At 50.7% G+C, this 21,909-nt stretch overlaps 8 protein-coding genes across 8 annotated transcripts; 3 read left to right on the top strand and 5 right to left on the bottom strand.

Annotated features, from left to right (window-relative positions):
• Positions 1-846: 846 nt before the first annotated feature.
• On the top strand, positions 847-2,462 carry PUB1 (E3 ubiquitin-protein ligase pub1; the record flags this gene model as incomplete). Its single annotated transcript, XM_064870258.1, has 4 exons — positions 847-1,188; positions 1,237-1,986; positions 2,035-2,176; positions 2,224-2,462. 4 exons carry the CDS (start codon positions 847-849, stop codon positions 2,460-2,462), a joined length of 1,473 nt encoding a protein of 490 aa, XP_064735755.1.
• Positions 2,463-3,118: 656 nt separating this feature from the next.
• On the top strand, positions 3,119-4,633 carry PMZ80_001818 (uncharacterized protein; the record flags this gene model as incomplete). Its single annotated transcript, XM_064870257.1, has 1 exon — positions 3,119-4,633. The coding sequence occupies one exon, from the start codon at positions 3,119-3,121 to the stop codon at positions 4,631-4,633; it is 1,515 nt and encodes a 504-aa protein (XP_064735754.1).
• A 985-nt stretch (positions 4,634-5,618) lies between these two features.
• Positions 5,619-6,027, top strand: PMZ80_001817 (uncharacterized protein; the record flags this gene model as incomplete). The annotated part of the gene is made up of 2 exons (XM_064870256.1): positions 5,619-5,880; positions 5,933-6,027. The coding sequence occupies 2 exons, from the start codon at positions 5,619-5,621 to the stop codon at positions 6,025-6,027; spliced, it is 357 nt and encodes a 118-aa protein (XP_064735753.1).
• A 198-nt stretch (positions 6,028-6,225) lies between these two features.
• PMZ80_001816 (uncharacterized protein) lies at positions 6,226-8,022 on the bottom strand (the record flags this gene model as incomplete). Its single annotated transcript, XM_064870255.1, has 1 exon — positions 6,226-8,022. One exon carries the CDS (start codon positions 8,020-8,022, stop codon positions 6,226-6,228), a length of 1,797 nt encoding a protein of 598 aa, XP_064735752.1.
• A 483-nt stretch (positions 8,023-8,505) lies between these two features.
• LDB19_1 (Endocytosis regulator) lies at positions 8,506-10,119 on the bottom strand (the record flags this gene model as incomplete). The annotated part of the gene is made up of 1 exon (XM_064870254.1): positions 8,506-10,119. One exon carries the CDS (start codon positions 10,117-10,119, stop codon positions 8,506-8,508), a length of 1,614 nt encoding a protein of 537 aa, XP_064735751.1.
• Positions 10,120-12,255: 2,136 nt separating this feature from the next.
• On the bottom strand, positions 12,256-12,981 carry PMZ80_001814 (uncharacterized protein; the record flags this gene model as incomplete). Its single annotated transcript, XM_064870253.1, has 1 exon — positions 12,256-12,981. The coding sequence occupies one exon, from the start codon at positions 12,979-12,981 to the stop codon at positions 12,256-12,258; it is 726 nt and encodes a 241-aa protein (XP_064735750.1).
• Positions 12,982-13,938: 957 nt separating this feature from the next.
• Positions 13,939-15,699, bottom strand: PMZ80_001813 (uncharacterized protein; the record flags this gene model as incomplete). The annotated part of the gene is made up of 2 exons (XM_064870252.1): positions 13,939-15,640; positions 15,692-15,699. The coding sequence occupies 2 exons, from the start codon at positions 15,697-15,699 to the stop codon at positions 13,939-13,941; spliced, it is 1,710 nt and encodes a 569-aa protein (XP_064735749.1).
• A 928-nt stretch (positions 15,700-16,627) lies between these two features.
• Positions 16,628-18,175, bottom strand: PMZ80_001812 (uncharacterized protein; the record flags this gene model as incomplete). Its single annotated transcript, XM_064870251.1, has 1 exon — positions 16,628-18,175. The coding sequence occupies one exon, from the start codon at positions 18,173-18,175 to the stop codon at positions 16,628-16,630; it is 1,548 nt and encodes a 515-aa protein (XP_064735748.1).
• Between the last annotated feature and the right edge of the window lie 3,734 nt (positions 18,176-21,909).

Raw genomic sequence — 21,909 nt, 5'->3', positions numbered from 1 at the left:
GGGGTCAAATATCAGGACGCAGGTGCTGGCACAGACCGCTGTGTAGGAGGTAGAGGGCCAGAGTATGCAGTGTTGGTACGGTGGACGTGCGTCACCTGTTGCTGCAGCGTAGTTTCTAATTCTTTGATGCAGACACGGGTGGTCCCGAGCCTAAACAGACCCTTGGAACCCCTCAAGCTTCAGACAACTGTTTTAGGCTGCAGGGTCGGAGGGTTGTTTGTAAGCCAACCCCAAAAGAACCAACTTACTCGGAGTAAGCACAAACAGTCCCAGCTTCCAGACTGGTCGCACCTCGAGCTCTTGCATCTTTGATCTTCGTTTTCCTGGCTCGTCGCACCATGCAAAGAAAGCGGAACTGACTGTTGGCGCTGGGAGTATTCATAAGGCCACGATTTGAGACCATCAATCTCCGTCCATTGATCAATCTATTTGGTATCCGAGTCTCCTATTTCCTGGTCTCCTCACTCACTGCAACCGCAACTGCGACTGCGCCGGTTAGTTGCAGCAAGCAGGTCGCTAAGCAGCTTCGTGTCTGCTGCCTTCTGCCACATCACACATCACATCTGGAAGCAATCAATTGTTACACCCACCTGTTACTTGTCCTCGACTCCTCCCTCCTCTCGAGTCGTTTCTACCTTCGATTCCTGCCATCTCTTCTCATCTACCATATACTGCCACCCCGTCGCCTCTTTGTTCATCTTGGGTTGGATCTTGATTGCTCAGCGGCCTCTTTCTGTTCAGCATATTGCGACGAATTTCCTTAGCCTACGAGTCCCATCTCAACGTTATTTTCTACGAGCGATCTTTGAGCCATTTCTGCCAGAAAAGTACTGTCAATTCCACACTATGGCTGAGAACTTTCCTACTACCACGCTGCCTCCACCTCCGTCCACTGCTGGCGCTCCGGGCGTGAGCAGCCCTCCAGGCACGAATGGTACCAGTCATGTACCATCAATGCCTCCTCCGACGTTACCTCCTGTTGTCATACCTCAAAACAATAAGCATGTCCCACAGCCCATGTCTGCGACCACCCCATCCGGAGGAAAAGTAACACGAGCTGCTCCTGAGCCGAATAAGCGAGCATTGTACGTTGGTGGCTTGGATCCTCGAGTCACTGAAGAAGTACTCCAGCAGATCTTCGAGACAACTGGTCATGTGCAATCTGTGAAGATCATTCCGGACAAAAACGTAAGTCTTCCCCCTATCCGCCCACAGTCAGGACGCTGACGCTAACAGTTCCAGTCCAAAGGTCTCAACTACGGCTTTATCGAGTACGATGACCCAGGTGCTGCCGACCGCGCTATGAACACCTTGAATGGCCGAAGAGTTCACAACTCGGAGATCAAGGTCAATTGGGCATATCAGTCAAACACAAGCAACAAGGAGGATACTTCAGGTCACTTTCACATATTCGTCGGCGACTTGAGCAATGAGGTCAATGATGAGATTCTGCTACAAGCATTCTCTACCTTTGGCACTGTTTCTGAGGCTCGCGTCATGTGGGACATGAAGACTGGTCGCTCCCGTGGCTATGGCTTTGTTGCCTTTAGGGAACGCAGTGACGCCGAGAAGGCCCTGGCGAGCATGGATGGTGAATGGTTAGGGAGTCGAGCCATCCGCTGCAACTGGGCCAATCAAAAAGGTCAGCCTTCCATCTCACAACAGCAAGCCATGGCCGCCATGGGCATTACTCCGACAACTCCATTTGGCCATCATCAGTTTCCGACCCAGGGCACTCAATCCTACGACATGGTCCTTAACCAGACTCCGAGCTGGCAGACTACTTGTTATGTTGGCAACCTTACGCCATACACTACTCAGAACGATCTCGTACCTCTATTCCAGAACTTCGGGGCTGTCGTAGAGACACGATTCCAATCAGATCGGGGCTTTGCATTCATCAAGATGGAGAGTCACGAAGTTGCCGCTATGGCCATATGTCAATTGTCGGGCTACAATGTGAATGGTAGACCATTAAAGTGCAGCGTAAGCGCTCTTTCCACTAATGGCAATGACTAGCTAACAAAGATACAGTGGGGCAAGGACAGACCACCTACAGGTCAATTCGACTACTCGCCACAAACCTCTCTTAACTCCGCCTCAACACCGGGCGGCTTCAACTCTGCATCTCCACATTTCCCTCAGTATGGCGGAGTGGGACCAATGACTCCAGGAGGTAAGCACAGGTTCACCTTCCTACAGCAGGATGCTGACATGTGGCAGGCTATCACAACCCTCGAGCAAGCTGGGCTGGTCCTCCCAATCAACATGGTCTCAACATGCAAAGCCCTTACTCTGCAACACCAGGGTCTCAGCCGTTCAGTCCTATTCCAAATAGTGCTGGCTCTTACCAATTTGGTCATGGTCACGGCCACCATGCTCATTCTCCTAGCACAGCTGGCGGATATCAGCCGCATATGCAACAGAGTTATGGAGGTGGCCATGGTGGTTACCAGTTTTAGGTGAACCCGACCACGACTGATCACCACTTCTACAAAGCTGAGGACGGTACGAGGCTTTGGGACATGCATATCTGTGCCCGTTATTGACTGAGCTCGAAGACATTGACTTTCAGGTGTATTGGCTAAAATTCGGACCATTCTACTCTTCAGGTTACGCTGTGTCAGGAAAAGCATCAGGCTGTTTATTCAACGTTTTGCTGCTAGCGATTTCTTGTCAAAGGATACCCATGTTTCTGCATAGCAAGTTCGCGTTCAACGACATATCAAGGTGGTCACTGAGATTGGATATAACGTTCATCTAGATGGCAATTTTACATATGAGACTCATTCTACAGTGTCCGGTCCATCTTGAACTTTGTGACAAAAAATTGAGGTAGCTGCCTCGATGGTGCGCGTATAGCAGCGGAGATGGACGTTCTCCCTACAACTGACCAATCATAGCAGGCATGACATCGATTGGCATCCTTACGGCCCATGCCCATACGCCGCCGTGCTACCCTTATATCAATACTTGAACACTCTAGTTACGACTTTCGGCATACCTCTACCTTTTACCCTCCATTAACAGAGTGTTAACTAACCACGAACAAGCAATTAATGAACAACAATAAACACCACCACACCACACCACACCACACCATCAACAAACCACCAAAATGCCAACCCAAAACAAACCCGCCTCCCTCCCCTGCCCCAACTCTTCCCCCTCCTTCTGGCACTCCGAACCAAACACCTTCCTCCTCAACCACCGCACCACACCCGACCTCCCCTCAACAGCCGACATAGTCATAGTCGGCAGCGGTATAACCGGCGCGTCTATTGCACGATACCTGGCGTCTGACGCCCGCGCGAAAAACCTCAGTATCCTCATGCTCGAAGCACGAGAAGTTTGCTGGGGCGCTACGGGACGGAACGGCGGACACTGTCAGCCGTTGCTATTTGATCGGGTGCCTGAGGTTGCGGCGTTTGAGGTGGGGAATGTGGATGCTGTGAGGGGGTATATTGAGGAGTATGGTGTTGACTGTGAGTGGCGCTCCGTTACCGGATGTCGGTCTTTTTGGGATGAGAGTGTGTTTGCGGCTGCGAAACGGGATATTGAGGCGTTGAGGGGGGTTAATCCTGAGTTAGCTAAGAAAGTGAGATTGATTGAAGGGGGAGATGTTAAGGCGTTGAGGGAGCATCGGGTTGCGGCTGGTGCGAGCGGCGTTACGCTGACGGAGGGAGCGGGGCAGTTGTGGCCGTATAAGTATGTTTGTGCGATTGTGGAGAGGTTGGTTAGGGAGGGGAGGGTGAATGTGCAGACTAATACTGCTGTTAGCAAGATTGAGGCTGTGGATGGGGAGGGTGCTGGTGGGTATAAGCAGGTTGTTAGGACGGGTAGGGGGGATGTTCAGGCGAGACATGTGATTTTGGCGACGAATGGGTATACGAGTCATTTGTTGAGGGGCTTTACGGACTTGATCGTTCCAGTTCGCTGCGAGATGTCTAGTTTGCACCCACCGGCGGGATCTGAAAGGTTGCCGAACTCATATGGAATGGTTGGTTTCGAAGGATGCAACTCTGAGCACGATGATTATCTGATTCAGCGACCGTTTTATGATTCACCGAATGGGGATGGAAGCAGACGGGGTGGACACCTCATGTTTGGAGGTGGGAGAAGCTCCGCCACCTACAACTGCGTTGCGGAAAGCGAGGACGATATCGTTGACCCTGGTGAGGCGGAGTACCTACGTGGAGCGCTGTTGAGGTCGATGGAACTAGGTGGGGAGACAGAGGGGCTGAAAGAATTGAAGGCGAGTCATCAGTGGACTGGGATTAAGGGGTACTCCCGGGATAACATGCCTTGGGTTGGGAAGGTGCCGAGTCAGAGTGGGAAGGGCGAATTTGAGAATGGACTCTGGCTTTGTGGTGGGTATACAGGACATGGTATGCCAAATGCTACGCTTTGTGGGAAAGCGGTGGTTGAGATGGTGCTTGACGAGGAGAAGGAGAAATTGGGCTATGAGGCGATATGTGAGAAATTGGTGAAGCAGAAGGAGCTGCCTCAGATATATCTTATTACGCCCCCGCGGTTGAAGGCTGCGCATCAGTTGCCGTCCGTCGCGGAGCAGGATGTCGGTGGGATCACTAAGGGAGGTAATGAGCAGCCGTATAAATGTGCTGTTATGTGAGAAGGATGCGGGAAGAAGCACCCAGTCAAGCATTCAATGGTGATGAGGCGTAAGAACGTGCAGTATCGTCGACAACGACATAAAGCAAAGGTGGCTCAGTGGCTGACGGCCGCTCCCGACGGAAGCGAACTGTGGTATGACGGAAGCACGCCTGCATGTCCTAATTGACAGTTGTTATGATTTGAGCAAGAACTAGACATCGACATAGGGCCGATTGTAGGAGCTCTGAGGCTTTTGCAAACGTTTATTCTTGCATCTGAGGAGCACGCCAGAGTCCATATCTGGTGTCATACACGTCCGTGATATGATCAGAGGCTACCTACAAAATACAGTTAGCTACGCATTCATGCTTGCTCTTTTCCAGGCTATGATCTTTGGCAGCCTTTCCCAGCATCCCGGCATAATTTGCTTCACGGACTGTAGCAAGTGTCCAGAACGAGGTGCCCTTTTGGTCCCAAGTTCCGACGACCAACAAGGCTCGATGGGAATGATTGGTCGTCAGACAAGGAAACCGAATGGGACTTGTCATGCTATCGAGCGCCATGGTCACGTGACGCCTTTCTTCTGGTCTTGCGGCTGAGGGCGCAGCACTGGCCTCGCGGAAGGCTCAAGAGACGCAATGCGGACTCCCTAATTGGTTGTCCCTAATGAAAGAGGCAAGGCAGAATTTTTCGTTGGTGGTTCATAGTGATACCTCGAGTGAAGGGCAGGCTACCTTCACTCGCCGACTGCTGCCTGCCCGGTTCTTTTCGGTTCGTGCAAGGCTTGATTGCTTGTGCACGTTGATTTGAATGTATGCCTTTTGACCTTCAGCATTCAACAATCAAAACGCCTCGCGACCGTTTCGAGGCCAGAAAAAGTCCGACAGCATTGCCGCACTGCACTGAATCAAACGGGGACTGAGCCCGAAAGTACAAAAGACCAGAGCGCATAACTGCGTCGAGACTTCCCACGAAACTCCCAGCCAACCTGCTACTAATCAAGCATGAGCGACCAAATCAACTTCCAAGCTCTACAAGGCTGGTATGAGCAAGTGTTGACAGCCGCGAAACCCCACCTGACTCCCGAGAACATCAAATCACTTGCTGCCAAAGCTACAAAAACCGCGCTCGACTTCGCCAAAGAGCATCCATACAGAGCATCTTTCATGGTCGTCAGCGCTGGTCTGACTCCGATCTTGGGCAGTGGCTGGATGGCAGCACCCTTCCTCAAATTGATAGGCTTCACACCGCTTGGACCAGCAGCAGGTAAAGCCTATATCATTCTTTCGAACCGTGCCTTTTGAACTGATCGAAGCAGGTGGCTTGGCGGCGTGGTATCAGTCGACTTTTCTTGGAGGGTACATCCCAGCGGGCAGTCTTTTTGCCGCAGCTCAGAAGGCCGCCATGGGCTGAGAGCTCCAAGAACCAATCAATCGTATGGACGGTGAAGTAGGACGTGGATGGATGATCCAGGGAGTGGAAACCATCAGAAGACCTTTCTCGGGACGCTGCAGCAGGTGCTGAATACGAGATAAGATACCTCACGCGGGAATGAAGAAGCCTCCTTGGAGGAGCTATAACAATCAACCACGGTATAATGAGTGAGCCACGTCATCTCTCAACTGTATTCCTCCTTCCTCTTTCCAGCTGTCTAGGCCTGGGTGCGGTCTCCTTCTCGTCCGCAGACGAGCTAGTCTGACCTCTACCACCCAACACTGCTTCTATGGCGCCTTGCAGAGCTTTGGAGTCATACAACATTCCTGGACCAGTTTCGTTGCGTCTACCGTAGACACGTATGCATTTGATACCATAATGCGCTGACAGCAATTCCTGATCGACGAACGGCGTCCCACCGGAGTTCGGAAGGTGTATTAGATGGGTTACATAGTGTTTGTATATCGGATTTGGTTTACTTGAGGATCTGCTTGATGCTGCTGTCGAACCCATATTCGGTGTGGCTGCTTCAGGTGAGGTCGAGGTCGAGGGTGATGGCGTGCGCGAGGGCGTAGCGGAGGCTAGCATTGGTGGTGGTAACTGCTTGCTGTAGCTGTTCAACCTCAGCGTGTGCCCTTCGGACTGAGCGCGCCGCAGACTTGGTCTCCTCGTGCTCTGGTCTGTTATGTCCGTTTCGTACCTGCCGTCTACTATGCTGTCCTTCGATCTTGCATTTGGTGACCATACAATGCCACGGCTTTGCTCGCCGGCCTTCACGATCGCATCGATGAAACTTGTAGCGGTGAATGCCCTTTCCAATGTCTCGGGTCCGACTTCTCTGTCAAGGCAGCCGTTCAAGATGAGCACTTTTGTCGCAGTATGGTTCTTGTGCATTGTTTCCCCAATGCCTCGAAGTACAAGATTCGGCACGATACTTGTGTAGAGGCTACCAATCGAGTAGATAACACTCGAAGCCTGCTGCAATGACTGGACAGCCCGAGGGTTCGCTGGTGGCAATATCTCTTGCCCGAAGGAATTGACATAGTGAACTCGACTGATTCGCGATGGGAGATCGTCGAGGTCATCGGCAGACTTCGAGAATGCGATGTTGTTAGTCCTCAATGTCGGTAATGTGAATGGTGGGTGAGCGTCTTCCTCTTCTTGCACAAGACTAACATCATCTGTGTCACCATTGCTAATGTTGCTTGAGCTGACTCCATCCATGAGTGCAATGCCCTTATTGCCTGGTAGCACCATATGTGCTTGATCTGTTGCCTTAGTACTTCCATGTCGAGTCTTTCCATCAAGACTGGTCGGATGACTGATGCTGTTTTGTCCAACTATCACCGTTCCGTCTTCGAGCTCGGCAGCAATGTGATGGGAGAAGTTGGAATTAATACTCGGTATGACCTTGATATCTTCATCTGGAATGCCACAAACAGAACTTAACAGGTAAATCGCGCTCTCGAAACTGCCACTAAACAGTCTTGCACCTGTAAGAAAAAGGTTGCCAATGCTCGCTGATCGAAAGTCGAAAGTAGAAGTAGGCGGTCTGGATCGCTTCAGAATTTCGAGGTTAACAAGGTTGAAGAAGGATCGAATAAGCTCTTTCTTCGCTGAAGGAATACTGCACCATAGCTGTGAGGTTCCGTCCACTATCTCAGACCAGTCAATCTTGGCTTCGCGCGAATCTGCACCAGAAAGTCGATAACTAAGCAAGCTTCCGATGGCTTCGCGTTCCTTGCTGTAGGGTTGTTGAGGAATGAGCCTGACGAGTCTTGATCTCACGTCACCAATACCGGGCCCTCCAAAGACGCGTATGAGTTCTGATGAAGAGCCGCCATTGTCGCTGATGGGAATGATGTAGGCCAGAGAGCAGGACCTCGACCTCCTTACAGACTCAAAGACATCCACTAAAGAATTGGCTGCTGAACCACCTGAGAAAACAACGATACCGCCTCTGCTGGGTGCCATTGCCTGTCTGATCCACAGAGTGGGAGCGCCTGGCCTGAGATAGCGCACCGGACCTGTCTTTATGATCCTTTCCTGCCCACACGGCACAGATACTCAAGACAGACAAGGCAGGGGCCAGAGTTGCGATCCGGCCGGGTAGAGATGAAAGGGGTAAAGCGCCACTACCCAAAGAGGATATTGATCCGCTTGTAATCCTGCAGCAGCAGCTTGAAATTCAGGCAGGCGCGCGTTCAACGGGAAGAGGAAGGAGAGGAGGTTTTTGCAAAGTCGAGTGGATTGACTAGCTATATGACTAAAAATGCAATCGCATGCTATGCTAAGGTGAATCATGCCGCTATAGTTTCAAGGCAAACGGCCACTAACACCAAGCGTACGTCTGCTGTACGTACTATTCCAAACCAATGATGAATAACTCAAAGGGTATCATATCGCACGGAAGCCCAAAAATCGTAGGTGTCATGAATGTCGTTGTCTCATCTCTTCTCACCTTGCTCGCCTTGTGTTCTGCTCCGTAGAGGCGGCGCCTGCTGATCCTTCGCCATAGTCAATTACTGCCTCACCACCCTCATCTGATGTTCTTCTGCGAGGGGTGAATTGTGGCTCGGCTTCCAGCTCGTCCAACCTGAAGCCTCCAAGCCGCTGCCTAGGCTGGCTTGGTCCAGCTACTTCAGAGTCGTCTGTGTCAAGTCTGTGCCTCATAGGCAAGCCAGCGTTTACTTCTGGCCACTCTCGTTCTCGATACACAGGAGGCTGGGACGCGTTGGTCGTTGGAAGCCGTTCGAGATCTGTGTAGTCGAAGTCAGGGCCATGGTAGTCTTCCATGATAGCGCCGCCAAAGGCACCATCATTCTTGTCTGCATTGCCATAGCCTGGTGGGGATGCTGGCACGTCTTCGTACATAGGAGGCATTTCGTCCTCCCAGCTGATACCCATACCCGCCCGCTCTGTCACTATGAGTGCAAACTGCATTCTGAGCACTCTAGCTGCACCTGTGGGAGTTATCAGATTTGTGTTTTTGTTCGGTACAAATTCCTCAGCCACTATTAATTCGAGCACCAGGGTGTGCTTGACCTCTAGGCCGGACTGTGAATCGACATCACAACAGACTTTGTGCGAGGGTTTTGTGCACAATTGGGCTTCAAAGTCCAGCACAATTTCACCCCCAGCGGTATCGAAATCTGTTTTCCAACCACTCTTCATCTCTCCACTACCAAGCTGTTTCGACTCGCTATGCTGTACAGCCTTGCCTTCTGATACCTTCCCTTTGTGCTTATCACAAGGTGACGATTTGACTTTTGAGTGCTCTTCAACCCTCCACATCATCTTCTTGAGTCGCCATCTCGTTTGGCTTTGCTCCTTCTTCTCAACCACGCCGCTGAGCGTCATTGAGACAGGAAATTTGCCGATGGGGTAAACGACCGGTGACATGTTTACTCGTCCAGTCAGATTCGTAGGTGGGAAGATTCGAATGCTGGCTTTATCGGGACCAGGAGGCACAGCCCTCTGAACCTGAAGAGGATGTGTAAGGCTGATATCCTCACCGCTTGCAGTGACCGCTTTGATTACGAAGAAGTAAGCGATGTCTCCAAGCTGGCCGTGGGTCGTGGCGGGCAACCGTCCTTCGAGTAAGTACGACCATGGGAACTGATTGTCGCGCATCCTGATGAAAGTCTTAGGTTCGGACAAGAAATTCCATTCTTTGACAGCTTCGCGCTTTGTCGTGCATTCCTTGCACTCCTTCTGGATGGGCTTTTTGGTTGAAGTTCTGACCTCCAACACCATTTCAAACTTGGTCAGCGTGACTTCTCCGGAAGGATCCTCCACGTTGAGCCTCAGTCTGCCAGAAAGCAATGCACCACTCGAGTAATTCACGGAGCCATGCAACATTGCAGGTGGTGACTCCATGATCATCTCGAATTTGCACGGCGCAGGCTTGAGGCCGGGCGAGGATACAGATGGATTCCTGGATGCCGTTGCATCCTTCGATCTCGTGGTAGGACGTATTGATAGAGTGCTTCGCTTCTTTTCTCGCGAATCTCGGTCCTTCGAATCGTCTCGCTTCTTGTCCTTTTTCAGTGGATGTAATATGGACTCCATCCTGCCAGATATATTTCCTGTTATAGAGCCTCTTCGTACCTGAGCAGTCTGTAGGGTACTCTCTTCTAGGTGTTGAGGAGCCAATTTTCTAGATAGTATTCCTAGCACGTCATTCACCGCATTGCCTGAGGTATCCCGATTAATCGAGGGTCTCCTTGGCATGGTCTCGATACCGAAAAGGTGTGGCATGTGCTGGGTACAACGTCCAGATGCCTGTTCTTGCAGGACTAGATGTACGCTTCTGCAAGTCGAATGTTCGCAATGACGCAGCCAACACTCAACAAAATCTGGGGAAACGCGCCAGGAGTAAGCGAGGGGTAAAGCAGTCGACGGGTATGTGCGCTCGTCGCACTTTTTGGGCTTCTGGGGGAATCCGCTGTGCAATGTCTGTCTGATAGTAGAGATCGATGGTCAAGGGCTACCACTATTTGGTGAAGCAATATATGCTGTGAGTGGTGATGCTCGCAACCTCAGCGATGAACAATTGTAATGGTCTCGTCAGTCAACACGCTGATGGCAGGAACGATTGGGGCTGAGCGAAAGGTGAAAGGCAGGACTCATTGTTATTATGATCACATCCTCCCGCGCAGGCGCAGACGCGCCCTTTGTATGTGATATTCAACTTGTAGTCATCGTTCAACAAGGATGCGTAGCCGCATGACGATTGAGTAATAGAAACTCGACTTTGCATACACCTAAACGATTCAGGACAACAAACACGACAGAAAATCAGCAGATGGAGCAGCGGGTAAAGAATCAGGAACCGCATCAGGTCCAGCGTATGAGCTTGTGAGCTTGGTCGACAGTCTTCATCAGCAGATGGCGAAGAAATTTTCCTTGCGGCGGACTCCTGGTTCGATGGAAAAGCTTCACACGCTGGATCCGGAATTAGCTTCACGACGATGACCGGAGAAGCTACCATCAAGAACATGATTCGCATGCCCCAGAGGATGAACTGCGCCAGTATCGATGGATCGGCATGAGATCGCCATGCTGGACATGCACTTTTGATGCGATTGTTGATGGCAATGACGAACATCAGAATCGTGCAATAATTATTGCGTGTCGAATATCGTGACAATCGCCGCATCTACGTTGTTTACATGGAGTCGTGCAAATATGCTTCGTCAAGGTCCTCAACCTCGAGCTAGCGGAATTCAAAACGCGAGCTCCAACAGCGGTACGTAGTCCTTAGATGAGTCAAGGTAACCCTGAGGTTGAGGGCACGCCGAGCAGCTAAAACTCTGTGAGCACTCTTGGTGCTCTTGTCGCTTATACCACCCAAACAAAGCAAAGAAATTGAAGCATTGGTAGGGTCGGCTCATCTACCGATTTTAGCGAGACTTTAGTAGCCTGCACCCCGCAAAGGCCTCAGCTTTGTCCAGACTGCTGGCAGCATATTTGTTGGTTAACCCCAGACATGTGGACTTCTGTGAAACGCTGTCGATCAGCAGCATCTTGTCCTCCGCGGACAACATGGGCAACATGTGAAACTGGGCACAGCAACTCGCCTTGGTAGGAGATCGCAAACGGCTCTACGATATGTCGGCCACCGTATCAACAGTGCTTGTAGCAATATTTAGTCATTGCATCGCTTGTCTCGCCGACGTGTCATGTTGACTCAGAAGTGGCTCATGGTGCGCGCAAATTTTCTGCACGTGGCATATGTTTTGGTCGTCCGCCCTCAGACGGAGACGGATCTGTTACTCGATTAGATCCGTCTTACCTCCACTCTTGTACACCGCAAGCTGCACAGCACCGTCTTGCCGTCATTAAGCTTCTACGCGTCGTTTCCTTTGATTCGCGCGGACTCCGCAGCAGAGTACAATAGCCGCCTGTGGAAATTTGCCTTGTGCTTGGTACCACCTCAAGCGGACGTCTCCGATCACGCCACAGGTGTGCGAAAGTACGACTTCGATACTGTCCTTCGCATGTGCCTGCGCCGTACTGATCGGTCGCGGACAGGCCGCCGCACCTTAACCTTCCCATCAACTTGATGACACCTAATCTGACTCATATCAGCGGAAATCTCCTCCGATCACATCAGATTCTGATCGGATTCCACTCGGAAATGTACCCGTAGCAAATCTGCCAAGACATCTCGATCTCGTCGGGGTTCTCCTTGATAGTTTATTTTCAGAAAACGCCATAACCGTGGTACCACGCGTAAGCACCCGGTCCGGCAACTCCTGCCAGAGCGCCTACCAGCCCAAGCTCAATGACCGACCATACCCAGAGTGTCCCAATGCTTGGAGCGTTTTTCATGACTGCCATGTATCCTTTGTCGTTGGTCAAATATATCAGGTAGCAGCCCGCCACGTTCGCAATTGCCACCAACAGCAACTGTTTCAGGCCGCTGATGGCGTCGGCAACCCGCTTCGATGTACGGATTGAGACCAGATGACCATGCATGAAATGAATCAGCAAAGACAAGATAGGGAATGCTTGCAAGACTGTATGCCAAAATACGTGTTTCCATCGCAACTCCTCAGCATATTGATGTACTGTCAATGCTTCCAAGGTGAAATGTAACGCCGACAGACTGACTGCTAGAAGAAGCGTGTCCAGCCACGGATTGACATCTTCACTAGCTGGTTGTCCTGGGAGAGTATTGCCGTCCAATGGTCGAATTTCGCCATCGGGTCCGATGGCAACTTTGACAACATTGTCTTTCGTCGGTGACTTGTCGAATGATCTCGCACCTGGTGCCAACGCAGCCTGTCTTTCTGCTGCTATCTCGTACAAGGTCTTCGCTCTGGACTTCAAGTTGGACTTTTCCGGCGGCCGCGCAAGAGGCAGATTAGCGTCATCCTCATCCTTCGATTTCTTCGAGTTTCGAGCCCTTCTCTGCTTGCGATTCATATTGTAAAGACTAATGGTATGGACGTCTATGGATATGACAGATGGATGTAAGCTGTGATTTCTGATGGCAATGAGTTGTCAGCCCGGTTTTGAAGGACAAACAAGAGCGGAGCCGATGCTGACACTAGTAGCGCCTCCTGATCTTGGTCGATCCGGGAAGATCTACAACACAACCAGGTAAGTATCAACCTAATGGACGATTTCAGATGTCTTCTAGAGAAGCCGGACTCATTTAGTTGCTTCTACAAATCGAATATCACGTAAATATCCCGCATTTGAAGTATAGAGCTCATCAGTACACGGCCACCTCAATTATTGAGAGAGCAAGCAAACGGGCCAATTCGAGAAAGCTCAAGGAATATGGAGCCTGACGAGTTACCTGACGGACGGCTCGTCTGCGCGGCCCATCAACTCAGCGTTTGTGGTAAATGCTGCGTCGATTACAACTTCATGGACGATGTTCTTGATGAAGATAAATAAGAATCAGATGGCGATGAGTTGTTGACTGAAGAAGAGATGGCGGCCTTCAGAGCTCGCATGGTAGCGAAGAAAGGTAAGGCTTGTCTGTTCAATAGAGTTCCAGGAAATCGTGTCTGAACCTATTAGGTTGCGCATGTATCCTGCCGTTACCAGATTCTGGTTGCTACAATTGTGACTGGAAGCTGAAGGAGAAGCTGAAAGAGCGGGGAGAAATGGAGGGTTGTGCAAACTGTGGGAAGACGCACACTCTGGATGAAAATGGTAAGGGCAAGGCTCTCAATAGGTGTGCGAAGTGTCTGCAGGCCAAGTACTGCTCGCAAGGTTGTCAGAGAGCTGCTTGGAGGGCTGGCCATAAAAACGTTTGCAAGAAGGCAGGTGACACGGACGAGGCAACAGCGTCGAAGGCCTGAAGGACAAGGTGTAGCAGGAAACATCATGATCGGTGAGTTAGACGGATCAATGACTGTGCTTCCGCAGTCATCTCTTCCCTTTCGCCAGTCTTCTCTTTCTTCCTCTCCTTATCAAAGTCTTGTTCGCCCATTTCGTCACCCACCTTACAATCCACTCTCTGAGCAAGATCAAAAGCACCACAGTACATACTGGAATAGCAATAGACCAGAAGAAATTGTCGCTATGCTTTTGTACACCTGGGAAGACCTCGAAGTTCATTCCGAAGTACCCAGTCATGAAGGTCAGCGGCAAAAAGAACGCAGACACGATCGTAAGCTGCTTCATGGCCTCGTTCTGATACGATGATACAATATTGAAAATGAGGTCGACCAGGTTATCAGCATTCCTCCTCATCTGGTCGTAGGCATCTTGTATAATTTGAGCGTGATCTTCGACATCGCCTAGGTACGTCTTTGTAAGCTCAGATATGCTCACGCCTGACGAAATGATCTCTGAGCGCTGTGTCCGTGGGAATTGAGGCATTGTTGGTCGTTCATTCGGTCCAGCTAAGGAGGGCGTCATCGCTCGTGAAGGCACAGTCAGCGCCGTGGCTGTTGTTCTGTGCTCTCTCAACGAACCAATCAATTGGTTCACGGGAGCGATAGCGTTTCGGAGTGTCGCAATCTCACTAGTTAAGATGTATAAAGAAGTGGATTCATGAATATCGGGGTCCGTCAGAACTGCCAACTCCAAATCTCCGATGGCATCCTGATATGCGGTGGTCACTGGTATAGCAAGATCGATGATGGTATCCAGGATGGACTGCATCAACATACTAGCATCGCATGACTGGCGTAAGATCGTGCCCTTAGACTGAAGCCGGCGCATGATAGGTATCTCGACATCCTGCGCCGAATACTCGAAGAAGCTGATGACAGTATTGTCTGCTGTGAGGAAGATCGAGACCTGCTCGATGGAGACCCCCAGACCTCTTCGACCGAGAGTCGAGTGTCTATGCATGAATTCGATACGGTCTTGATTAGGGCCAGCGTGATATTGCTGCAACGTTCTGACCTTCTTTGGTACCCAAGGTGCTGTGACCTTCGAGGTCTGCTTGAAGCTGGTCGATTTGGCAAGATTTTCCGGACGCGATGAAGCCGGCCGCTTTGTCTTCTTAGGACGCATGAAATCTTTGAGCAAGCTCCGGAAGACGCCCTTGCGCCTTTGCTGGTGGTGTTGAGCGTGTTTCCGGCGCTTTCGTTCGTGGTCGAGTCTCGTTTGGCTTTGGATTTTGCCAATATTGTCCTCCTGGGGGATATAGTCGTCATAGTCGTGATTTTGCTCGTCCTCCTCATCGTCACTGCTGCTACTGTCGGACTCATCCTCGACATTGACCAACTTCTGCAAAGGAAGCACGACATAAGTATGATCATGGTACCAGTCAGCCTTCGTTCGATTCTTGGTGTTCATCAAATCCTCAATCGCTAGCCGGTGTAGGCATTTGTATTTTCCGAGCTCTTTAATGACATCCCACGAGAGACCGTTGACATTGATCCATCTGACTTGGCTCCAATCTTCCTGTGGGTCGGCAAGAAAGTCTTTTAGGTTCTCGTTGTCCAGAAACTGCGAGCTCATCTGTTCGGAGCTGTAGTCGACTACCATTATCTCGCACTGCTGGTGCAGCTGCTCCAGGTGTCGGATGTCATGGTTCTCATCGTCGGCTGACGTATATGGTGGAGGATCGCTTGTGTCAATGCCTGGTTCTAACCCTGGCGCCCACCCCGTAGTCCTGTGGTTGTTTAGCTTATGAACCTGTATCGGTGTAATCATATCAAGTCACCGTCCCATTTCTTCCCCATTGTAAGCAATATGTGTTTCTGCCCTTCCTCGTCGCCTCAACGACTTTACGCTCAACCGTGAGGCAGCTGTGTCAACTCGATTAAGGCGTTGTTCTATAGGGGAGTCCGGCTCATCTCGTTGACCGTCATGAGGAGAGATGAGGTGCTTGAGCGATTGTGCTCCCTGTCTCGAAGAAGGATTGGACGGCCTCTGCGCTTCGACATCGGTATCCTGTTGGCCTGCGCTGTTACCATGGTTATAGCGATCGTCGCCAAAGTCTACTACTTTCGCCGTGTTGCGCGCATTTAAATCCTCCATGGTCTCCTCTAGTCATAACCTGCCTGCTCAAGATCGTATCGTAAATATAGGTCGAGAAAGATGCTCATCCGATTTCGTGGGGTTGATCATCTGGCTTGTCCTTGGGATGACGACGCAGCAGGGTGCCAGTATGGTTGATGTCAGTGAAGGGAATACTGTACAAAGACATATCACTGCGTATCAGTACATGGGGAGTTACGAGATTCCGAATTCTGCTTCGAGGATGAAACAACCGCGTGAAAGGGGAGCCAAGCATGGTCCACAAATAAGCTTCAGCTCATCAAGCTTTCGGGTTGCCCCCAAGGCCATGTATGCTTATCGACATGCTTGTTGACACGCACGTGGCGATCAGTCCAAGCACTTTTTCTGAGCTTCGACCAGAGTTCCAAGTTGCTCGAATATCATGATTGGGAGCACCCCGGTACAGTGTGCAGAGCCAGAGCTGAAATTGTACCGAAAGCTCAGTTCTGAACAATGTTTATTCACTAGATTAGCAATATCTCGCGTCTGGCAAGCATCTCGGTGACCGTCTGGCATGAAGGCACTTGAAGACATGCTTTGTACAACGCGATTAATTGTTCATCATCTATATTCGACATTGGCTAAACTAGGCGTTTCATCACAATTCTCCATTGAAGCGACCTAGCAATGCTTCAAGGTTATACACTTGATTTACACGCCCATGCTTCTTTGCTTCATTTCGTATGAGATCCAACATTTCTTGTGTCTCAGGCCCAGGCGGTAGTTCCGGAAGCGCATCTGCATTGAAGTGACCATTCAGCTGCCTACTCGGGCTGTCCATACGGCTTCCACCAGATTCGACACTCGCGCCGCGATGTCCATTCATCAACCCTTGCTTTCGAGCAACAGGCGATGAGATAGGTTGCGGCGCAGTTTGATCTTGCATATCCTCGTCCTCGTCATCTTCAACCTCACCTACAGCCATGGAAGATGTTCTTTTGCTGGCCTTGTGCGCGCCGCTCGGCCGCAGCACGGATTTGAGCCGATGTTTCTTCTTCGACGCTCTAGGTACGGGAGTTTGAACGTCTTCTGCAATTTCGTCCGCTAGAGTTGCCTCTAGCTCGGCATAAATCGCTCGCGTCGACCAATTGAACTTTTTGCGCAGCTTCGCCTCGTTCATCAATCGGAGTAATGACTCTGCTGCCCGTTCAATGGCCGTCATAGCTGCTTTGTGATTGCCAGAAAAGCCGGACATTTTCTCGACTTCTCGAGCTAGATCCTCGATACCTGCAGTCTTCATGTCGAATGTCACCGATTTTCGAAGCACGTTGAGTAAGGACCAGATAGCCCTAGTCCAATCTGTGGTATCCTCTTCGCTGTCTGACGAGGTCTGGGACCCTTGACTGGATTTGGCCGATTTTGCTTGTGCAGTGGTCTGTGATTCTTCACTCTCAGATGACTCGTCTTCAGAAGCCTCGACCTTCTCCTCTTCTTGCTCAGAAGATTCGTCTTCCACCTCCATACCTTCTGCTTCTTGTTGGGCTAGATTTGTTCGAAGCTCTTCTATCACCTCGCTGTATGTTTCAGCTAAGTGATTCCACAGATGAGTCTGGGACCAATCTATGTCTTCTCTCTCTTCTATCATTTGCTTCAACAAAAATTTGTGGTGTTTGTGGAGGATCTCCATGGCCTCGTCATCGTCGTCTACACGGTAATCTGTGTGTTTCTGATACTCTCTGAGGAACGGATCTATCTGGAAGCCAAGCCTCTTTCTTTTCTGAGGTAGCTTCTGGTACTGATCGACCATGAAGTAGAACATATCGATCGCTTCCGCGGTATCATTGTAATGACTTAGGTAGCGGTCGGAAGGACTGACCTCGTACCACCCTGCCTTCCCTGCAGCCCAGATAACGGGCTTTCCATCATCATTCTGGCCGAAACTGTAGTTGGTCACATTTTCAATCTTCATGCGCACGTAAGTCGGATCCTCGAGGAGCGCGAAGTGCTCATGCTCATCTTCGAGCGGCATCAGCTCTCCAAGCACACACAGTGGCACATCTTCGGCAGCCTCAAGAAGATCGGCATATCTTCCTTTGCCTTGATAGAATATCTTCACTTCTCTTAGCGCAAAATCGGGCCAGTCATTCACATCGTCGGGCACGGGGTCGAGTGGTTTTAGAACGCGTTCTTCAGGATAGGTGGTCATTGCAGCAGACCAGAATAGGGCATGCTGTCTTGTCGCAAGAAGTTGAGCTGCGTCAAGCGCGCATACAACGGTAGCTTATTTGACGGTGACGAACAATCGCTTGTGGTAGTCAGAACTTTGCGCCAGCGAACGTCTAGAGTGATTTCTGCGACACGGAGAGTGATAGGTGCACCGAGAAACTTTGGCACACATTATCGTAATGCGAGAACATCATAGGTTTCTTGCGCTGCGTTCGACGATGAACGCCGACTGTTGTTGTTGATACAAGCCAGGCTGCGCAAGTGAAGCGGGCTGACCAATTCCAGTTAGCGCAGACTCTAGCAACCACGTCATACCGCAGCTTCCAATTTTGGATATCTTAACTTTGGGGACTCATGCAGGTCTCGCGCGAGGCAGGCGCTTTTGGAGTAACAGAAACAGTAGAGTACCATCGAGAGAAGGTACGGTCAACCCTTCCACGTCCATCTTCATATGTTCTTTCGAGCCAAAATGGCAGAGGCAGGCAAAGTTCTGGAAGGTGTCTTTGGTGAGGCCGATCCCTCTCCTTAGATATCAATTGCAGTGTTGCTTTAACCAAAGAATTGACCTAATCATCACTGTCATAGCCATTACAAAACCTCCCAGCCTTTCATCTGCTCAAGTTCTTCGAGACCTTCAACATGCCTTCGCGAAGTCCAAAACATTCAGACCTTTGCTCGAGGAGACGACAGCGAAAGAGGACCATAATGGACGACGATCGAAGCGGAGGAGAATAGACAATGATAACGTCTTCAGGATGGGTCATGGTGGAACACTTGATCCCATGGCTACAGGCGTCTTGATTGTTGGCATCGGCCGAGGGACAAAATTCCTTCAGAATTTCTTGTACTGCACAAAGACTTACGAGACTGTGGTCCTGTTTGGCAAGAGCACAGACACTTATGATGTTGCGGGCAAGGTTGTGGCCTCCACAGGCACGAGTCACATCGACCGTAAAATGGTTGAAGAGAAGCTCGGAGCCTTTAGAGGTCATATCAAGCAGGTCCCTCCAATCTACAGCGCGCTCAAAATCGATGGTATGAAAGCATATGACTATGCCCGCAGCGGCAAGCCACTACCGAGAGAGCTTGCTGCACGAGAGATGGATGTTTCCGAATGTGTCTTGACGGACTGGTATGAACCCGGCCAACATGAGTTCCGATGGCCTGCAGCAGAAGCCCCGGAAGAGGAGAAGAATGTGTTCAAGAAGCTCGTTCACCGAGAAGATGGTGGAGATGGGTATGTCGATGCTGGACACAATTCCCCTAAGAGCACGGTGCAGCAAGGCAGTCTTGAGACTGCGCCAGAAGTACAAGAGGCGGCCCAAGTCGGAGAGGTCGTACAAGAAGCACGAAACTCGTTATCGAAGGAAGAGAAAGCCGCTCTGCACACACATACGATGTCCGAACTGGAAAAGGAAGCTGCGCACGCGCCAGCAGCTCGAGTACGACTCACTGTATCAAGTGGGTTTTATGTGCGCTCCTTTGCTCATGACTTGGGTTTGGCCTGTGCGTCGTATGGCACCATGGCCGAGCTTGCCCGTACTCGTCAAGCAGAATTTTCGGCCTCGGATCCAGTGCCTGAGGGCTTGGTACCAGCCGTCGAACATGCAGATATTGCTTTAGGGGAGGAGGTATGGGGACCTAAGATCACGAAAGTCTTAGAGCAGTGGTTGGAGAACAACCCACCCCCAATCAACAGCAATTCGACCACCCGAAGCAGATCTAACTTCGACAGACGGCCGACAGGTCAAGGTCGACGCGATGACAGAGGTGGGAACCGTAAGCGACGAAACAGTTCTTCGCCAGAAGCTTGATAACGGCAATCAGAAATGCAACATGATGCTCCCTCTTCGAATAATGCGAAAAGGCCAAATTTGAGTTCGACGTCATGGAGTCTCCACTAACAAGGGTGAAAGCATTCTACCAGAGACAACCCGGCCGTTACGAACAATCAGCTGTAGCCGGAGCAGGACTTGGGGTCGGACAGTCCAGGCATCGAACATTTCTGACGCAAGTCGTAAGACCACTGTTGTTGCACAGCTTCAGCGAGTTGCACCATTAGGATACGGACAAGCTCCGTATCGCACTTTCGCCGGCGACAGCTTCAGCTGATAAAGAGATTACTGCATTAATCTCTCAGCAAACCATTGTGGAGGGTGACTATGCTCTGCGGCAAGTTCCTTTGGCTTGGAGATGGTGCTTCTAGCACTTTCAAGCATAACTCCCAGCTGCACAAGGTCAAATCTGCGAATTTCGAAAGTTACGTGGCTGATGACCATCAAGCGAGTATGATGTTCGTTGATGCTAAGCCAGGCACTACGTAGATCGTCGCGTGGTTGAATGCTCTCCATATGATCGCCCTTGCAGGGCAGCGAAGCGACTCCACAACAATTTATTTGCCGAACTTCGTGAACAAAAGTTTTGCGTGAGCGCGAACCAGGGCATGTGCAAGGCACGATCCATGCAGGATTCATCATTGGCGAGTATTTATGTACCCTGCCGCGAGCGCAAACCGTTGCAACACGTGTCGAAGCGATGATCGTCTCATATCGGTTCGGCAAATGTGCAGAGGAAACTCGAACCGTCAGGATCGACGTCAGAAAAGTCAGACATTCTCCTCATACCCCTACAGGCGTCCTCGCTTGCGTTGTCAAGCCGCCGAGGCTGTTTGTCTGTCCCAGTGTTCAGGAGATCGCCAGTGATGCTGCCAACGTCCATGATGTTATTTCAGCTGGGTAAGTCGGCACTCGAACCATGAGAATCAACAGCTTAGTCCTGACGAGGCAGCTTCTCCGGGCTCGACAAACATCAACAGGTCTCGCTTGAACAGCATCGTCGACATCGCTTGTTTCTAGTATCTATGTTCCTTGCTCCTACCTAACACCTCGGATCTCATCACCATGGACAGCACTTTCCATTCGTGCATCACCTCAGACATCGAAGAAGTGATCGTCATTGTGGCTTTTCCATGAGCATGTTGGCGATGACGATGCCACGACTACTGACGACCTTACTGCACTACTAATGAGATATAAGAATGCAGGTGCTCTCCCCAACGAGAAGTAGTACCAATCAACAAGCCCGTCTCTCACTTCCACATTGACCATCGTTCTTCAAATACACTACAGAACTTAAGTCCAGATCACTTCGCACATCGCAAAAAACAGACACCAAACTCTGCTCCATCCCTTATATATCCCGTCAAAACAGCTCGACACCATGCTCTTCTCAATCCTCACCTCCCTCACCCTGGCGGCCACCATGGCCTCAGCAATGCCAGCCCTCAACCAACGCCAAACCCTCGTCTGCAGCGGCACCTACAGCAACGCCCAATGCTGCGCTACAGACGTCCTCGGCCTCGCAGACCTCAACTGCTTCAACCGTGAGCTTCATTCTCTTCCTCTCTTTATCTATGCTAATATGGAACAGCACCTGCCACTCCAACCTCAGCAGACGACTTTGAAGCCATTTGTTCGGCTGATGGCCAGCAGGCTAAGTGCTGCTTGTTGCCGGTACTGGGACAGGCTTTGATTTGCCAGGATCCAGTTGGTGGATAGATCCCGCAGGGTATTATGGAAGACAGGACAGGACGGATGTGAAAAGCAATGGCAACGGTTCCTAGCCGTGTAGTCGATAATCAAATGCTTTAATGCGTCTGTTTGCATCTAGTTACTACTTCGTTCTGCTTTCGTGTTCGTGCTCGCTCTTGCGTTC

This window comes from Knufia obscura (assembly GCF_036327395.1).
Source record: "Knufia obscura strain CCFEE 5817 isolate CBS 148926 chromosome Unknown scaffold_1, whole genome shotgun sequence".
NCBI classification, from domain to species: domain Eukaryota; kingdom Fungi; phylum Ascomycota; class Eurotiomycetes; order Chaetothyriales; family Trichomeriaceae; genus Knufia; species Knufia obscura.
This window is presented reverse-complemented; position numbering and strand designations above follow the sequence as displayed.